Here is a 19,951-nt window from a genome sequence, read left to right as displayed (position 1 = left end):
ATTAATCTGCTCAGGTGGCCCATCAATTAAAGCAGTCAACTTTTGATCTCACCACCAAATTTCCCAGGTTCAAATAGAATCTTTTGTCAGCGTCGCTTAATCAATTTCATCTAATCATCACTCATCCACATAATCAAGATCAACAAATCTTTGCAAAAGATTAGCTGGAAAGCAATACTAAATAACAAAAATACAAATAAACTTGCATTTATAACCAAAAGCACCTACCCTCTTTATAGGTATCACGCCACGTTGATTGCTATCAACTACATTCCATGTATTCTGAAAATTTCTGATGTCAGCATAAGAAAGTAAGGCATCTTCTTCATTAGAATAGAACAATGAAAAGTTTTCCATGATGATGGCTGGAATGAAAAAATATACGTAACATTATTGATGTTTGACTCGATATCGAAATGAGGGATTGGTAGAGTCAGCAAGGGATGTAGCTTAATGGTCTGCAATGTGAGGTCAAACTTGTGTGGCCTGCCCTTGGCCAAAGTTGTGGAACAGCAAAGATGATTTGAGTCCTAAGCTCTTTCTGCACTTAGACCTGACACAATCATGGTTGGCTGGCATGCATGCATCCATCCTTCCAACTATAGATCCATCCATCCATACATACATACATGCACACATCCAACCATACTTACATACATGAACACATCCATCCATACTTACACACATACATGAACACATCCATCCATACTTACATACATACATGAACACATCCATCCATACTTACATACATACATGAACACATCCATCCATACTTACATACATACATGAACACATCCATCATACTTACATACATACATGCACACATCCATCCATACTTACACACATACATGAACACATCCATCCATACTTACATACATACATGAACACATCCATCATACTTACATACATACATGCACACATCCATCCATCCTTACACACATACATGAACACATCCATCCATACTTACATACATACATGAACACATCCATCCATACTTACATAAATACATGCACACATCCATCCATCCTTACATACATACATGAACACATCCATCCACACTTACACATACATCCATCCATACTTACATACATACAACCTTAGTGACAATGAAGTTCGACCAGTCACAAATATAGGAGTGCGTTGTGAAAGAAGGAGAAAACATGCATATGCTGAACATATTTTATTCAGCATGCTACATGGAACAAAGGAAAACATAAATTTCCGCTGCAACGCAGCAATGTATGGTGTCCACACAAAATAAAACATTTTCGTCCATCTACACGTGACATTGAAGTTCGACCACTGTTAGAGGGGATCCTGTTTACCATGGTGTGATGCCGCCCCGTCGGCGAATAACTGTGGCAATGCGTCGGGGCATGCTGCGGACGAGTCGTTCAAGGTATTCAACATCGATGCGGTGCCATTCCTCCTGCAGGCAGGCGATAAGAGCAGCCACTGTCGTGGGTCCCTTCTGTTGCACAAGTCGCTTAAGAACACGCCACACATTCTCAATGGGCGAGAGGTCGGGACTCGATGGTGGCCATGGCAGAGTTCGCACGTGATGGCGAGTCAACCATTCTCTTGTCAGCCGCGCTGTATGAGGCCTGGCATTGTCGTGTTGAAAGATGAGACGCCGCCTGTGGAACAGGTGCCTTCGCACTGTGGGAAGATGCCGCTCTAGTATGCGTGTATAGGCGTGTGCATTCACAATGCCCTCACAGACGTGTAGTGGGCCAACCCCAGATGCTGTCATGCATCCCCATACCATCACTGACACAGGTTTCTGTACCCAACGTGCATAACATTTTGCTTCATTCTGTTCCTCCTTCCGACAAATGACTGTTTTCTGTATTTTCCCGTACACAACATTGAAAATGGATTCGTCCGTCCACAAAACCCTGTTCCACTGCCGAAATGCCCATCCCCGGTACATTCATGCCCACCGTAGTCGATTGCCTTCGTTCAACATGGAAAGGAAGGGTTTACGTTTCGCCTTGTACACTCGGTAACCACATCGCAGTAGGTAACGGCGAATGGTTCTGGTTGACACTTCAATGTGAAAGCGTTCTCGAGTCCACAGTCGTAATTCGTCCACAGAAACATGATTGTTGGTCTGGATATAGCGCCTAAATATCCGTAGGTCACGCACGCTCAGCAGGCGTTTTCGACCGGGGGCCTTACCTGGCTCTGTAGTACCCATATTTTGGTGGTGTTTGATGATGCAGTGGATGGTTGACTTGGGTAAGTTCAGTTGGCGCCCTATTTCCCGTTCACTGAGTCCATCCCGTTGAAACTCCACCACTCTTCTCCTCACGGTGTTGTCAATAGGTTTGCCCCTGGCCATGGTGATGATGCACTGCGGTTCCTGGGTGCACAGCACACGCATATATACGGCGGACTCCCTTATCGTGTCCGTGACGTCCTGCTTCCGTCGAATGCGCCACTATCTGGAATTTTCCGTATGGGTCTGGTGCCTGGTCGAAGTTCAATGTCACGCATATAGTTCCCCGTTTTCGTTCTTTACGTGACCTTGGGTGCAACATGCTTGGATCACGATTCTTGCCTGCTCACACGCCTCCTCTTACACACATGCGTCACTTCTGTGGGTTACCCATTCCACCGCCTATGCCTCTGTGCATTTAATCACGTATTCCTTTCTGGTCGAACTTCATTGTCACCAAGGTTGTACATACATACATCCATCCATACTTGCATACATACATGCACACATCCATCCATACTTGCATACATACATGCACACATCCATTAATGCATGCATGCATCCATCCATTCATACATACATACGTGCACGCATACATGCATCCACCAATCCATGCATCCATCCACCATCCAAGCATTCATCCCTCCATCCATACATCTACCCATCTATTCATGCATCCAACACGTACATGTATACATGCATGAATCCATTCATCCATGAATTCACCCATTCATGCATCCATCTATACATACATACATGCATCCATCCATCCATCCATCCATACATACATGCATCTATACATACATACATGCATCCATCCATAGATGCATGCATCTACCCATCCATCCATGCATGCATCCATCCATACCGATGCTTTCCTACATCAATACCACTGGTATCGACTGATACATTGCCATCAATACCAGCTCAGCTCTAATTTCAAGTAATAATATTTTTATCCTCGATGCTGCAATTAGTAAAATGTGTCAGCAAAGCAATGTAAATCAGAAACATACAAGGACATACATGTTTCAGAATTTTTCAGTACTTGTGATTAACACTCACCTAGTCTCAATAAATATTAACTTGAAACAGCCCTCACTGTTTCAATAACTACTTAAAATCACTAATTTTCTTTCAATAACTACTTACTTAAAAACAAGCAACAAAATTACTCACTCACCTACAAGCAGGTTAAGTACAATGTACGTGATGATAACATAGAATGAACAAAAATAAATTAAGGATGCTGTAAAATTTCCACAATCAGTTTCCCAGTAATTGTCTGCTGGAGTACAGAATGGAGGCTGGACCATGCAATCATGCATTATTTTGTTCCAATCCTCCCCAGTAACAATGCGGAAGAGCATGGCTACTCCAGTGACTGGGGATTCGAAATTGGCTCTCCTGTGAAGAAGAAAAAATGTTTTATAGAAAATATTAATGAGACTCCACAAAAATAGAGATTTTGCCTTAGTTTCCTAATAGAAATTTGTTTAGCTTTTCCTTCAGCATCCACTGATGTGAAGAAGAAATATTAGCTCCGTAAAATTATCAGAAAATGTAAAAACACACAGACAGACCAAACCAATTAATAGTCCCATCTTTAATTACTTGTTTATACTATTATATCAGAAATACTATAATGATTTTGGACCAAGTTTAAAAATCTCTCTACCAACATTTTGAATTTTATAGATTGTATTTTCCAATAACATAAGCATCAAAACACTTCTGAAAAGTTCTCATTATCTGCCATGTGAATTCTTCTTGTCCCTGAAGATACAAACCTGATATTTATGAAACACTGGACAAGAGTTTACAAAGAGTTCTAGTACTGTGTATTATTAGAAGATACAATAAATGTTTTTCTTTGAGCATATGGTAAAGTTTTTGACCCTCTTAATTTTTGTAAATGTTACATCAAATTACCTAAAACAAGCTGTCAATTGAACACTCCATATAAGTTGCTATTCACTCACAACAATCACAATTACTGATTGTTGATTGTAGTAAATTTCTATGTGAAAATAATTCAAAACATACAACTTTAAAACAAGAGTTACACTAACCTTCCAATAGCCTCTCCATATTTAACTGTACCAAATAACAAAGTTCCTGCCAGGGCATAGAAAAATACAAGCAGAAACATCCCAAATATAATGAAGAAACTCTTGTAAACTGACACTCCCACTGTGAGCATCAGCATTTTCAAAGTTGCATGCTTGCCAGTTATTGTGAAAAATCGTAATATAACCACCATAAATCCGATGCAATATGACAAGTCACTCTGAAATAATACAAGAGAAATCAAGAATTATCTGAATGCAATTGTGATGTTAGCATGTACAAATATACACAACTACAGGTATGAAAGAAACGGGTGAAATTGTAAATTATGTTAAAGGAGAAAATACTTGAAACATTTAATTTTCTATCATATGCTGACATGGTACACGATTATTTTTCATCAGATGACGGGAGCGTGTGTTCTCCCAAAACATTACAACTAAAATGGTGTTTTTATGCTTGTAATAGTCATGAACTATAAGATAAATAATTCTACAATGAAAGCAATATATGTGTACATAAGGTTCAAATCACAAACCCTGAGACCTTCTGTAAACAAAACCACCTGCATGCAGAAAGCATTGCAAACTCACAGAAGTAAAATAATCCATACGAAAATCCAGCGTTGTTACAGGATTCATTACGTAAGGTAAACAATGGCCAATTTGTAGTATGGGATACGCTGCCGCAAATGACATCTCACTTTAAACCCAATGCTCTCTTTTTTTTTACTTATTGCTTCACCTTTATGGTTAACTCTTTGCACCAGTAATCATTCCCCATAAATTTGGCTTTTTTTCTTGCATGCGAATTGAATATATTTTACTTGCATTTTTTTTAGATAAAATGATATAACATGGTAATGTATATTTCTAAGGATGATACAGATAGGAGTGCATTTGAAATTTGTTTGTAGATTTTATGTAAATAAAATATATAATGGGCATAAACAGCCATATGCATTGCTGTAAGTCCAATAAATATATTGATGATGATCAAAACAAGACAAAAAGTTCGTAAATTTATTGCGGTTGGAAACTTTGACAAGCATTCTAATAACGATTTTTGTTCCGCCAAATATAGTGCACTTCGTAAAATAACTTGGTAACATGGCAAGGCAAGATAAGTGTAAATATTTTGTAGTAATATGCATTGTAACTTTCAATGAGCTTAGAGATTTGTGTACATAATGATATTTTATAACATTGGTTATTTTCTAAAAATAATCATGTGAACAGCAAGGAAGTAGTGCAACTTAGTAATATTGCCTGACTTATCCTTAGAAAAATAACATGCCGAGTTCTATGCGTGTGGGAAAGTCTCCGTGTTCGTTTTCAAAACACCAGTAAGGACAGCCTTTGAAAAGGGGTGAGAAACAGATTCTACTCAATATTTATGTAACGTTCTGTCAGTGGTATCCTGAGAAACCAGTAAATGAAGTGGTTAAGTTAGTATCCCAGTGCAGTGGTGTGTCAGTGTCTGCAGTTTTAAGGGTTATGAAAGAGAGAATGACCGGGGGAGTAACAATGTATGCGGCTGCATATTCGTCTGTTTTGAGAGCGGGTTCTCACATTCAGAGGCTCTTATATAAAATGAATAGGTGCGGCGAACTATCAGTGTAACAGCAGATGATTGCGGTCATGAATCAACTGACGTGGAGTGATACATCGAATCGGTGAGACCGTTTGTTTATTGGTTGGTGATTTACACTTTAGTATCATAACAGATGAAGCGAACACTAAATATAGAAACCAAATTTTTAGCCAATTTGTCTCAAGTGAATAACATTGAGCATGTATTTGTTTTATATTATGCCTGTAGTTTTATAGATGTATTCTTATTGTACATGTACAATGTGAGAATTCCAAAGTTTTGTAAAAGTTGAAGGAATGCTTATAAATCATCACCACCACCACATACAAGAAAAATTATGGTACATGATAAACACAAGAGGTATCATATAGCTGTGCTTGAAGAGAGAACACTTTTGATAATAATATAAACATATTGCTCACACCAGCAAACACATTTCTGAACTGTCAAGTGTTTCCAACCTAGATTACATGATCTTAAACTAGTACCTTTCCATTTTACACACATCATTACTTTTCGTATGCACACCTCTTTCTCTTTCTGTCCTCATTATTTACGCCGACCTCCAGCAATGTAGAATATTTAAATTTTTTAATAAAGAAAAAATCTAAGTTATTAATGATCAAAGTTAGTGCTGCACAAATTTGGAATCACTACGTATGGAAGAAATTTAAAATTTATTTTCTTCTTACACAAATCAGAACTTTAAATGAAGGGGATGCAGCCAGGAAAATTTATACAAAGCATCCCCCTCCCCCATGATTTGAGCAAACACTCTCCTACCTAACAATCCCCACTTCAAGTGCTAACATAAATATATAATAATTCTGTGTGCCTTTTGTGACAAATTACTTTATTAGCCTATCAATTTCTGGGACTCATGGACATCATTCGCAGAGGGTTGATGGTTGACACTCAATAAATTTTAAACAGTCTCATTGACTGAATGTCAAGTAACAGCAGTAATGGTGATGTGTGTTATCACAATTAAAAGGTGAAATAAAGTAATTTTTCACAAAAGACACATGGAATTATTATACAGGGTTACCCTAAAAGAAATATACACTTTCAAAGTTTTACAGAAAGAAGGGTTTTAATAATAGGGCTGATATACTTAGTAGGTTTGTAGAGAATGTCCTGAAATTTACACTGGTACGTTACAAGTGTTCTATGTGTGACCCTTTTGTAACACGACAGATATCAATGCGATAGTCCGGTTCTCCTCTCCCAGGACTTTTCCCCTTGCACAGACAACTAGTTTCCTTAAATGTCTTTCTTGCTCCAATCGTAGATTGACTGCCTTGTTGGTGGTTGTTTACCAAACAGTGTTCTAAAACGACACTGTACAATAGCAACAGAATTTGTTTTTGCAAATTCAGTCACGGAAAAAGCCTTCTCCACCTGGCTAGCAGCCATACTGCTCGACTTACGTCAAGGGTGCTCACGTGATGCTGACATCACGAAGACAAACGGAAAGTGGAGGTTGTAAACTTGAAGACTTTCTCTATACAACCCAACAAACAAGTTTCGACACTAGTGTTTGAATTTTGTATGATGTGTTTACTAATTTAAATGAGTGAGAACAGTTTGTAATTATCACACCAATGTATATTTTCACATCTAGGTTTGTATTGTGAAAGGTTAGTGAGGATGAGACAATACATACCGTGACAGTTGAATTTATGACAATCCACACAACTCCAAAAACAGTGACAAGAAGATCGTATCTATTTCGCCTTGATTGCCAATATCCTCTTGGTGTAAATGCTATATTCTTCATTACTACTTCCACTACAAAAACAAGTGTCAGAATTGTGCTGACAGTAGCCAAAGGGGGTGTGTGGGTCTCTTCTTTTCGCCACTATAAATAAATAATGAATTTCAATTATTAATTTGAAGCAGAATTTATAATACAAATAATGAAGAAAGCAATATATCTCACCAATCACTCAATACATTGTACAGTCATGGACACTTCTGGTTTGTAACAAACCAATTTACTTTCAATTTGTCATAATCCAGAAGGGTCTGTGACTATACAAGTATCCAGCATGATAGCAGAAAATGCTAGTCAATTACATATTATGATTAATAGTGAATTATTATTATTATGATTGAGAGAAGAACATTGCATGTATTTATTTAAAATAACAAAAACTCTCCTGACAGCAAATTTCAAGAAAACTGATTGGGTTAAATAAATCAACAATACATAAAATTTGTATTTCTCAAATATTTAGTGCAGATAATAATTTAAGAGGGAGGCATGGTGGTCAAGGCAGTAGGGTGTCTGACTGCCATGTGGGAGACCCAGGTTAAATTTTTTGGGGTGGCATAAAGTGGCTCCAGGGCTCACCCAACCTCAAATCAGTGGGTACCTGGGAGCACCCCTGGGGGTTAAAGGCAGCCAGTGTGTGGTGCTGATCACATCACCTCCAAAATGGGCAAGATCAAGAATGTGTGGAGCCCTACAGCCACATCCCCTAAATGTGCCTTCATGGTATGATGCTATATGCATGAGGAACATTACATTTAATTTTAATAATTTAAAAGCTGGATATGGGTTTCCTGATATTGTAGTGGCTAGCACTAACACTTTATCATCAAGGTGTCCTGGGTTTGATCCCAGTGGAGGAACCTTTGCAGAGTAGTTCTGATCGCACTTTAAGTTCTGTCCTGATTAGCCTATCTGACCATTAAGTGGACTAAACACAAACTTTTAGACACTGAGTTAGGGGGGGGGGGAGACAAATTTTGTTCCCCTTCCCTCAATTCCTGCAAACTCAATGAAATATTAGTATCAACTTTTAGCACAACACTTGTCACTTAAATATTGGATCAACAGAATACTTGTTATCAGTATTGGTAAATTTTGTAACAATTCTTAATTTATACTTAAAAAACTTTGTGATCTAATTTTGAACCTTCTTCTTAATATTTCTATCTTTGGTGCAAGTTATCTAGCAAAAAGTAGTATCAGTACTTACTGAAACACACAGCAAACTGCTATTTATAAGCACCATGCATGCTATAAACCTCTTGAAGTAGATATTCTGTGTAATATCATAAATAAAAGCCCTAAATTTCCTCCCATCTGGACGAGGTGGCAAATGTAAAGGCTGTGCTATTTTTAATCTCTTTTTCAAATCACACCTGCAATAAAGAAATGTAGCTAGAGATCAGCGACATACAAAAATCAACAAGAACATAAATTGACAGACATTAACACAACTATAAGACTTATGTTTTTTTTTGTTTTTTGTTATTGCCTTATTTTGATTACAACAAGCAAGTCTCTTACATTTACACACCTTCTACCTAAACTTGCTGCACCACAGTTTGCACTCGACTGTTTTATTTATGTTGCTCGTTCAGCAGTACAACACTAGCATTCCATAGACCATGGTTTGAGTCTTGGTCAATCTACATTTTCACCCAACACAGAATATAATACTCATCGCTATTATGATTTTCCTTTGTAATAGGGCTGAGCTCACACCATACTGATGTGTAGGTATTGAATGATACCAGTAAGATCGGTTGGAACCAAATTACTTATACCAGTTGATACTTTTCAGTCTAAATATCCTGGAGATTATGCACAATTTTCATCAATTTTACAACATTGTGGGAAGAAATTGATTTTGTGATTCAATGGTTAGCTCATGTGCAAGTATTATATTTTGAAGCAAAACTTGGTAAATTGCTATGATAAAGTTCCAATATAAATTTTACATATCAAAATTTATAAATATTCTGAACTACATTGATTTTGGATTGATTTGGTGTTTTAAGTCCACTTTATGCACAGTAAGGCTAATCGGGACTGGACCTACAGTTTAAAGTGGGATCTGAACCACTATGTGCCTCTACTGGGAATCAAACCCAGGATCCCTTGATTACAAGGCGACAACGCTACCACTGCGCCATCCGAGAGGCTGAACTACATTGAATTGCTACAATTTTCAAGTATATGTATCACTGGAAATTGGTAAGAAAATCAGTAAGAAAGTGGTATTGGCTCAGCCCTTTGTAACAGAACATCAATGATAGAAATATCATAAATATGCAATTTCTACATGTTACATAAACTTACGAGCTATTTAGAAACATATCAATTTCGTAAAACAGGGTGTCTACCAAAACAGAAAATCCAAAATTCTTGACTTTTTCTTTGTTTTCCTTAGCCTTTATTTAATCGACCCCTACTTAGATAAAGTTGGAAATTAACTACTAAGAACATATTTTCTATTTAATGAAGAACCTCTACCAAAAGGCTGGTTAAGATGAAAACTAAAGCTGTACTTTACCAAGAGAATTAGCCTTGCTGTAGCTACAGTATTAGTAATGCATGTATGAATTAATGCTTCAGACTCCATCCTGGGTGGGGAATAGCGACCTTACTTAATATTTTCACAAAACTTCACACATACAAGAATGTAATTCTTAAGAAACAAAGCTGAACAAATCTTAGCCATAACTCAATACAATTTTAGATTTTCCAATATTCATAAATAACTGTCAGGGAAAGCTTGTATATGATAGGTGTGGACTTGGAAAATAATAAAGCAAAGCAGCTATCACTGGGTCCACTGCTGAAATTTTCATCATTTTGCAGTTTGAGATTAGCGAGGCTCTGGCATCTGAGCTCATAGCCAGCACAATCCTCTGTGGGACTAGTGTTGCGTCGTCCCAATCCTCCTCATCTTTGCGAATAGCCAAAAGTGGAAGAAAAGCGAGTAAATACACTAAATCATTCAATCAATCATTGCGATAGCAAAAATTCTTCACCACAAGTATAATTTCTTGTAAAAATATATAAATAACTTATGTGAGTAGGAATGTTTCAGAACATTTCAGAAGGGTAAAAAACTGTAATAGGTCTTCGATTTTTATTTGTTTTAGTTGTTGTTTTTAACATAGGGAATTTTTAAGCAACGAAGATTTCCATCAGAGTTTTTATGCTGTCACCGTAAGTTTTTTTTTACCTTTTTAATCCTCAACCTGAATCCTCAACTTACGATTTGACAACGCGGTACCATGTTTGGCACCTAAAGTTTTTTATTCTGTTACCTGATGAAGGAAGTAGTACAGACTTCCGAAACGTTGTTCTGAAACATTCCTATTCACTCACGTAAGTCATTTATATATTTTTATTTGAGTTGATAGTGAGTAAAATGCACCATTGTAATATGTTTATAATTTCTTGACTTTCTTGACCTACCCGTTGATTTCTTTACTTTTTCTTGACTTTGATGACTTTCTTGACTGGCAGACACCCTGTAGAATGTACAGGTTTGACAAATTAATTGGTAATCTAGCTGTATTAGACAATTTAGGCATATCAGATCCAATATAGCTAATAACAGCCTGAAATTTAGTATTTCGTATTTATGTTATACTATGGATTGGGCTCCAGATGGCATTCTAGTGTTGCTTTGCAATCAAGGAGTTCTGGACATAATCTCCAATGGAGGCACCTGCACAGTGGTTCTGACCCACTTTAAACTGAAGGTCGAGTTCCAATTAGCTATCTGAACTTTGTGCAGACTGAAAAAAATAAAATAAAAAACAAACGAAATCAACTACAGATTTTTGTGTAATACTGTGAATATCTGTATGCACGGTGTACAGTGCCGAAGTGAGAAAGAATATGGGTGATGCTTTCACTCAGTTGAGAAATTCATAAAGCATCCTCTAGCTAACATAATTTGCATAGGCATCCCCCACCTACTGCATTGTCTCCATGTTGGTACATACAAGCATCTCCCCAACCTATCCCCAACCTCAATCGTAATCAAAAGGCACTTTAACATCTGAATATGATTTTTAGTTTAGCTCTTTATCTAAGGAAGACACTGATGGAGGGTAGAAACATTACATGTACAGTGTTTTTAATCTTAATACACTGCCTTGGTCAGAAACTTTATGGTTTCTGAATATGATGTTTTTCTTAATTAGTGAATTCAAGAATCCCCACCAAAAACGAACTGATTGATTTATTATCTCCCCACAAAAGAGTTTTGGATGAAAATAAAAACATTATCCTCATACAATAGTGACAATTCTTTAAAAAAAAATCCCACACATCTGCACTACTTAGAACTACATAAAACATATTGCCTGTTTTTAACTTTGGTCAGTTCGACAAAATTACACAAAATTCTGGGCACAACTTCTACTGACAGGCGAATTTATGAACCTGCTAAAAGTTCACCTCAAGGAGACGTGGGTTTGATTCCTGATGGAGACACATTGCATAGTGGTTTAGATCTAACTTTAAACTGTAGATCCAGTTGTACTTAGCCTATATCAGCATAACATGGACATAAAACAAACATTTGCTCACTGAATACACAATCTCTCATTACATTTATTTCTTATTGACCCTTAACTTACCACCTTCGCTGATCCACTGTCAACAATGCAGTGCCCCTGTTTTCCGAGTAATTTGCAATCACCACTCCAACAAATAAAGTCAGCCCAATCATGCACCCTAAGAATATGTATATGTGGATATAAATAGCATGAACCTTGAAAAGATAAATAGAGAAAATTATAAATACAGCCTTCTAATTAAGTGCGTACAAAGAAAATCACAAACAAAGAATCTATAACACATTATAGTTTATATTTTTAATACTATTAGGATAGGTTAAATGGTACTCTACCAGTAATGGCTGATATAAACATACTTGTGTATCCCTAATATTGTTGTTAATTGTAGTGATCTGATACTTCTATAAACAGCCTATGCCTTAGTGCAAAATTATGCCCTTGTGTCATGATTTTTATGAATACATAGATATGATTCGTATACCCTGATTTTGTGAAGTAAATGTCGAAACAGGCAAACATGTTATGGTTTGTAACTGAACAGTGCTTGTTGGTTCATGATGAATTGCTTGGGAATTGAACCACTGTAATTGGTTTTGTACATACAAATGTTTCATAGACTCAGTCTGTATTGGTCTTCAGGGTAGTGTATTGCAACGAGCGGTGATGCGGTAAAGCTTGTGTTCAGGGACCACATACACTGCCCTGAAGATAGACAGGCAACAAGTCTCTGAAACACTGGTACATAAAAAACAAAGAACAGTGGTTAAGGAATTCATTGAAAACCCAATGCAGTCAGATGGAACATTTCCAGATTGGTAGAATATCAGTTAATTGTTATTGGTTAATTTTGTATCACTTCCCTATCAGTACCTTACAATTTCTTATCACTAATGTTTAGTGTATTATTCACTGAAGGGACCACTGTTCCAAAGTGACATATTTTCGTCCAGAATATCTACAAAAACAAGCACTAAAATGATACATTAGTAAAACTACAAAAAAATACAACTTCCTCTGAAGCCAGGTTATACATGGAAGCTAAATATATTTACAACATATCACAGATTACAACACAGATGATATGAAAATGCACCTTCACATTTTGGAAACTTAAATATTATACAAATACTACACAAGCAGTAGGTAAATTTTCAATGCATTGAAGCAACTTTCAATCACACAAAGAACAATAAATCATATACTACAATTGTAATTTAAGATTTCTGCTACATATTGTTCTGGTAATACTGAATGACACCGTGCCTCAATTTGATTGGCTGACACGGTTGGGGCCTAATGGAGGGAAATAACATGCGTAGTCTTGAGGGAGCAAACATGCTGAAACATAGTTATGCTACATATACCGTGCGTCCATTTCGATCTGCAGCCGAGAGATCGGGAGAAGCGTGGCGGGCGGCGCTGGCGGAGATGCCGACATTTGCGGCCTGTAATGCTCGCTTATTTTTACGGACATATCCAGACATTTATATAAATATTGCAAAACGAGCACTAACCTGGGTTATAATTCATCATCTGTAATTCATCCAAGTTCTGCAATTATATACACAAAAAAATACGCTTTAGAAGTGACGATAAGAGTCACAGATAATAAAACATTTTAATCATAGTTTTGACCAGCAACGTCCTGCTTAAGTTTATATCCTTGAAAGAGTTTTGTGTCGATGGGGATCGTTTGGAGGTTTCGAATGTGCAACACTGTATCAAGATTACGCTGCCGACGAAACCATTAAAAGTCAATGGTTTTCGTGAGCTTCCTCGATGAACTCGATGAAATTGGGGCAGCGTTAGAAAGTTATCCAAACAAACCTCTACGCCGTGTTTCACAGGAGATGGGAGTGTCAAAATCATCAGCACATACAGCCACTAAGCTACTAAAATTAAAACCATACTCTTATAACACAGGTTAGTGCTCGTTTTGCAATATTTATATAAATGTCTGGATATGTCCGTAAAAATAAGCGAGCATTACAGGCCGCAAATGTCGGCATCTCCGCCAGCGCCGCCCGCCACGCTTCTCCCGATCTCTCGGCTGCAGATCGAAATGGACGCACGGTATTTATCTTCAACATATGAATGGTGAGTTCTTGGAGTGTGAATGATTTGGGTTTTCAATTGATTACATTTAATTAGCTAAGGCACATGCATTTCCTTCTAAATTCATATAATTGAATTACACCTTGGTTAATGGAGACCCATTTCTGTTATGCCATGAGTCTTGAGATACTCACTTTTCAACCTTTACATACTTTTGACACTATATTTAAAATCACATCAAATCCTGACTCCATATCCTAAGGTTTTGAATCCACAGTTTGAATTGTAAATGAGAGGATAAAATGTTTTGAACTCGTGAATTGTTTATATGTCCTAATGAATCTGTTCATTAATTGTTTCAATAAAAGGGAAATTAATGTATCTTAAATCTTTTAAATACAGTTAATATTTCCGGACTTACTTTCTGACTTACTAACACTATGTTTTCATTGGTAGATCCTGTTTCAACTATTACAAAAGAAATTCCACTGGAATACAGAATGTGAATCACTCTGAAATTTGGACCCTTCAATGACATCAAGTTGCAGTTGTCATGTGCTAAAGTATACAATAGTCACCTTTTGCTACTTCATTCTACAAGAGAATCCTCTTTTAACATCATAGCACTGAGTGTGAGATCTCTGGAAATGTAAGCACGAAAGCGAGTTTCTTTGTAAAACTCAGAAAAGGTACATAAGGGTAGCCAAAGGTACACCTAGTATCACTTGCAAAGATATTCTCCAATCAGCAAGTCATTTCCTTAAAGTAAATGATTCACGTCTGCACAAGTCCAGGAAGAGTGTAGAACATACATCAATACCTAGTAAGGTACGAATGGATCAAGTGAAGATATGTACAAAACCAGAACTTCCGTATAAATGTATAACTTGTTTTCACTACTACTGACTTCAGTCTTTGCCTATGTCAATGGCATTTCATTCCCAATGAGATTTTCCATGTCCATTATGTGGATTTTGTTTACATATAATGTTTGTTACATGCACTATACAAACATATTGTATTAAAGGTTACATATGTATTCACTTAGTGAAAATTATATCCCAATTAATAAACTACGCCAAATTACATTAACATCTCTGAGTTCTTCTTTCCAATTTTTATAAATCTTTGCAATATAAGTGAGAAATACTTGTAAATATCTTCAGAAAGTTCCTGCATCTAAAAACACAGCATAAATAAAAATAGAAAGACACAAAATGGCATCAAGAGGTAAGAACGCCATTCAAAGCACAGACACAATGGCATGCTTTGCACTCTGCCCACTATAAAACAACAAAGTAACATGAATACATGACATCCACAACATGCTTTGTAACTTACTGGTCCTGTTCTCTTTATCAACACATCACGAACATCTAACCACCCTTTAAATGAAAGTACTTCAAATAATGCCAGCATGGCATCACCAATGTTATCAAAGTTGAAACGGCGAGGATTTGCCCTGGGGGAAGAACTTTGCATAAATATATAGCTGAGTGGATCTACCTGGATGAACATGACACTCCCGAAATTACTACCTTTTGCAATACAGTAGAACTTCTCTATAACGGACACTAAGGGTGAACTTAAAAAATATCCATTATTCAGAGGTGTCCACTATTCGGAAATAAACTTACAATGCTACAAAAACTCTATTTGTGAATCAAAATGTTTTATGTATTTAAGTACTTTGAATTTCTTCTAAGTTTAACAAATAAATATATAAAAATCAAATAAGGTAAAAGGAAACACTCACCGGACAGTAGAAAAATTCAAAATTTTCGCTAACTTCGTAGCATCATTCCGGTTCCGTCTTCTGTTTCTTCTCACACCGATGATGCTATAAATTAGCGAAAATTTTGAATTTTCCTACTGTCCGGTGAGTGTTTCCTTTTACCTTATTTGATTTATATATATATATATATATATATATATATATATAAGGAAGGAGGGCCACAAGGGCTAAATAAAAAATGAAAGAGGAGAGAGGAAACACTCACCGGACACAGAAAAAAATTCAAATTTTCGTGATGGTATGTAAATTTGAATTTTTTTCTGTGTCCGGTGAGTGTTTCCTCTCTCTCCTCTTTTACTTTTTATATATATTGGAATTGTTTCTTTTATTTTAGTTGTATGTATATTAGGGTGGTCCTTTTTTTTAGGTTTGGAATTTTGGTTCTTCACAAGGTTTGCCCGTTTGAGTTACCCCTCTGTAAAATTTCTATCAAATTGAAGAATATATAGGGGTCACTAGGATTGATCACTTTTAGGAGCAAGATGAAAAGTAAGAAAAAAGCTGTTCTTGGTGTTAATGTATGAAAGAGAGGAAAACAAATCAAAATCTATGAACTGAGCAGGACCCTGTGGCCAAGTGATTAGCACATCGTGCTGCGATGTCAAGGGTCCCTGGTTCGAATCCTGCTCGGGCTTGGTTGTTTGTGAATATCTATTCATCAATTTCATCACTTATCCCCATCTTCACAAATTAGCCAAGATGCACAAAACGTGAAGTAAAATAAACTAAATCAATGAAACTGAAATTGTGTATATTCTGCATTGTTCAGTGGGTTTTAATCTCCAAAGTCATTGTCATCACATTATATTTCCAAGCAACAGGAATTTGTTTTCTACGTAGATCAATCAGCTGGAGGAGCTATTGTTTTTGTTTCTCATCCTTTGAACACTAGAGTTGAATTTTTGAATGAGAGCAATTCAACGCTCTGCACAATCGTTAACAACCTTTAGTTGACTAACTTGTTCTTGCATTTCAATATAAACTGCATCTGTAGGCCACTCTGTAGGATCCTTTAAAAAAATGATGCCACCTTTTCCCGTCCATCATTGAGTAACAAATTGAAAAGAACAGTTGAGCGCTCTGTAATAAAAGACTGGAGTGGATGCTGATGATTGAAAGTTTTTCCGTCAAGTCTGTGCAAAGCTTTTACTTTCGATGGTCCCTGCAGATTTTTCACTATTTCCATTTTACACTCATCACTAAGTCGCAAATCAAAAAAAGAAAGTGCAACTATATGTTCAGAAAAATACTAGAGGTGGTGCCGAAATGCTGCTGATGCAGCACTTCCAATCTTATGATTAGGGTAATCTTTAATCTGTTCAAGGAGATTGGCGTCATTCAAGGGGGCTCTTGCAGCTATAGGAGCTTCGTTCCAGTAACGACCATAGACGAGACTTACAAATAGGCATACTTCTGTGACACCGTTTTTCTCTGCTGTGGTATGAATGAACTGTTCCTGGAACTTGTAAATTTTAAGGCAATAGATTGCCTTCACCATCCAAGGAGCTTGATGAAATGCACCTGGCACACGAAACTTAACTTCAGTTGTATCTGGCTTTCTGAGAAATATCTGACACAGGCTTAGCAGTTCGGGGTAGTCTCTAGGCTGTTGCATTTTCATAGCATCGGTGTAGTAGTTATGCATTTCATGATGAAGTTTAAGGAGGTTCTCAGTATTAAACAAGTTGTCACATCTTGTAGTAAAATTCATTTTGTCAAAACCTGACCATTGTTTCTGGAAATGTTGAAAAAAATTCACATCTGGTCCCCCACTTGGTGATTTCTTAGTTTATTTTACTAACAAATCCTAGTGACCTCTAAATATCCTTCGGATGGGCTACTTTTTGGCATACACGCTTCTTTTTGATAAAGGAACAAAAACAAGCTTGTGGAAAGTATGTGCTAAAACTTTTTTTTACCCATAAGAAATTGACCACCCTAATGTATATATATAATGCAAGTTCATTTCTAATGCACATGCAATTTTGCAAAATATCTCTAAATTTTGATGATTTCGACTTCTTCATTTAAAGTTTATTGTTTGCATGTCTGCCACCCTAACACACATGTCACACACTTCACCATGCATAAATGGTATGCATTTTTAAAACAATGAGGTATTCTCCATGAATGAAAAATAAGTAAATACATATGGTCACCACCAAAACATTGCTGCTACTGTGTGGAAAGATATTTTGCCCATTATTACAACATTGATAACTCAAATTTCAGAATGCAAATTCCACCTCATTTACTTCAACAAAGTCACTTTTGGACATAGATCAAAAGAAACATTCAAACTGTAACTTAAATTTACATTGCATCAGTAGAATATCGGTTATTAGCATCAGCAATTTCATGCTGGCCCATATCAAGAAGTTTTGCATCTGCAATGAATTAGTTTTAGATTACAAAGCAGTCATTCATTGAAGATCTTTTTCTTTCTTCTTCTATTTTTCCCTGAAGATACAAGCTCGAAAGTGGATGACAGCATCATATTTTATTTTGAAGTTAAGATGACAGCTCATGGTAGTCACAAAATTATAACCACATGAAATCTCAGATTTTCCAAAAACAGTGGACATTGCTCAACAAGTGTTGTGAGACTATTATACTCAAACATAATACAAAGAATACAAGATAATACACATACAGTAAATAAAATTTTTGATACATAGAAGTTTTAATTAAAAAAAATAATAGGGAAACAAATTAATAAAAACTATGTGGATTCTGTTATAGGTGTCTGAAAGTCAAAGCACCTATTTGTGCTGATTCATAGGAAAATTTACACACCAATTTGGTCACCTCTGTTGCAGAGCATGTAGGATATAGTAAGTAATGAAGTCAGGGTCTTAGGTTCGAATATGCCACATGTATAATAATAATATATAACTAGCAGTAAATTGACACACATGAATATTATCAGATGTTGAGTGAGGTTAACGTTCATTATTATACTACACATTAAATACGTATATTAGTAATTAAAATTACAACAGGACTAAGCTGATATTGATGTATCAGTATCAGCTGATATCAGAAAATATCAGTTCAATATCAGTCACTGATTCCAGCGGAAAATAATGCAAAATTCATTACCTTTTGATCTCATGTGGCAAAAGTGAATTTCAAAATCATAGGATAGCTATTTATATTCTGATCACCTCTTGTGTAAATCTTTGACTATCTTAAAGCAAAACTCAGGTCAACTGATGTTATATAATTGAAATGGAGTACTTATATAATAGCAGAAATATTCTGAATACAATTTTTAACTGCCACATTGTTCAAGAACTGGTATTGGTGGGAATCTATAACAGTACTGGCATCGGTATCAGCTCAGCCCAACAAGTAAATGTAAAATTGTTTATATCTATTTGCACAATTGTTTACATGCTATTAGTAATAAATAAAATAATTACCAGACTCGAGGAACAAGCATGAATGGATAGGTCTCATTCTGTCCAGGGTCAAGTTTCATTTTAGTAACAAACACTTTTCTCATGAATACCCCTATACAATCATCTCTATTTTCAATCATTGCGTCATTGCATCTTGCAAGTTTGCCTCCAAATAACTGAACTCCATAACTTGCAAATACAAACATTAGAACTATCAATAATATGGATACCTGGAATGAAGAGTACAAGAGCGAATTATAAACAAAAATCTCTATTTCTGAACAAGTTACTTTATACATTACATAAATTAGGGGTTCCAACTAATTTAGCGAAAACAGTGGCAAGATTGAAAGTCAACAAGTTAACATGCTTGGCCACAAAGCCATGTGACCCACTTTGTACAAATCCCAAGAGAGATACCCTTCGGAAGTTACATTCACTAGCTCAGGGAGAAAAACCTCCAATAACAATTAG

The 19,951-nt window shown here is 36.3% G+C and overlaps 1 protein-coding gene across 2 annotated transcripts in view; it reads right to left on the bottom strand.

Moving 5' to 3' along the window:
- Nucleotides 1–19,951, bottom strand: part of na (sodium leak channel non-selective protein na) — a 120,407-nt gene that overhangs the window by 14,007 nt on the left and 86,449 nt on the right. For both annotated transcript variants that reach the window (XM_083115503.1, XM_083115501.1), the window contains 8 exons: nucleotides 19,499–19,707; nucleotides 15,620–15,740; nucleotides 12,284–12,417; nucleotides 8,872–9,037; nucleotides 7,551–7,745; nucleotides 4,294–4,511; nucleotides 3,405–3,628; nucleotides 229–365 (listed from right to left, as the gene is read on the bottom strand). In XM_083115503.1, coding sequence (XP_082971629.1) covers nucleotides 229–365; nucleotides 3,405–3,628; nucleotides 4,294–4,511; nucleotides 7,551–7,745; nucleotides 8,872–9,037; nucleotides 12,284–12,417; nucleotides 15,620–15,740; nucleotides 19,499–19,707 — 1,404 coding nt within the window. The remainder of the gene's footprint in view (nucleotides 1–228; nucleotides 366–3,404; nucleotides 3,629–4,293; nucleotides 4,512–7,550; nucleotides 7,746–8,871; nucleotides 9,038–12,283; nucleotides 12,418–15,619; nucleotides 15,741–19,498; nucleotides 19,708–19,951) is intronic.

The sequence above is a fragment of the Lepisma saccharinum genome, chromosome 30 (genome assembly GCF_977018435.1).
Source record: "Lepisma saccharinum chromosome 30, izLepSacc3.1, whole genome shotgun sequence".
Taxonomy (NCBI): domain Eukaryota; kingdom Metazoa; phylum Arthropoda; class Insecta; order Zygentoma; family Lepismatidae; genus Lepisma; species Lepisma saccharinum.
This window is presented reverse-complemented; position numbering and strand designations above follow the sequence as displayed.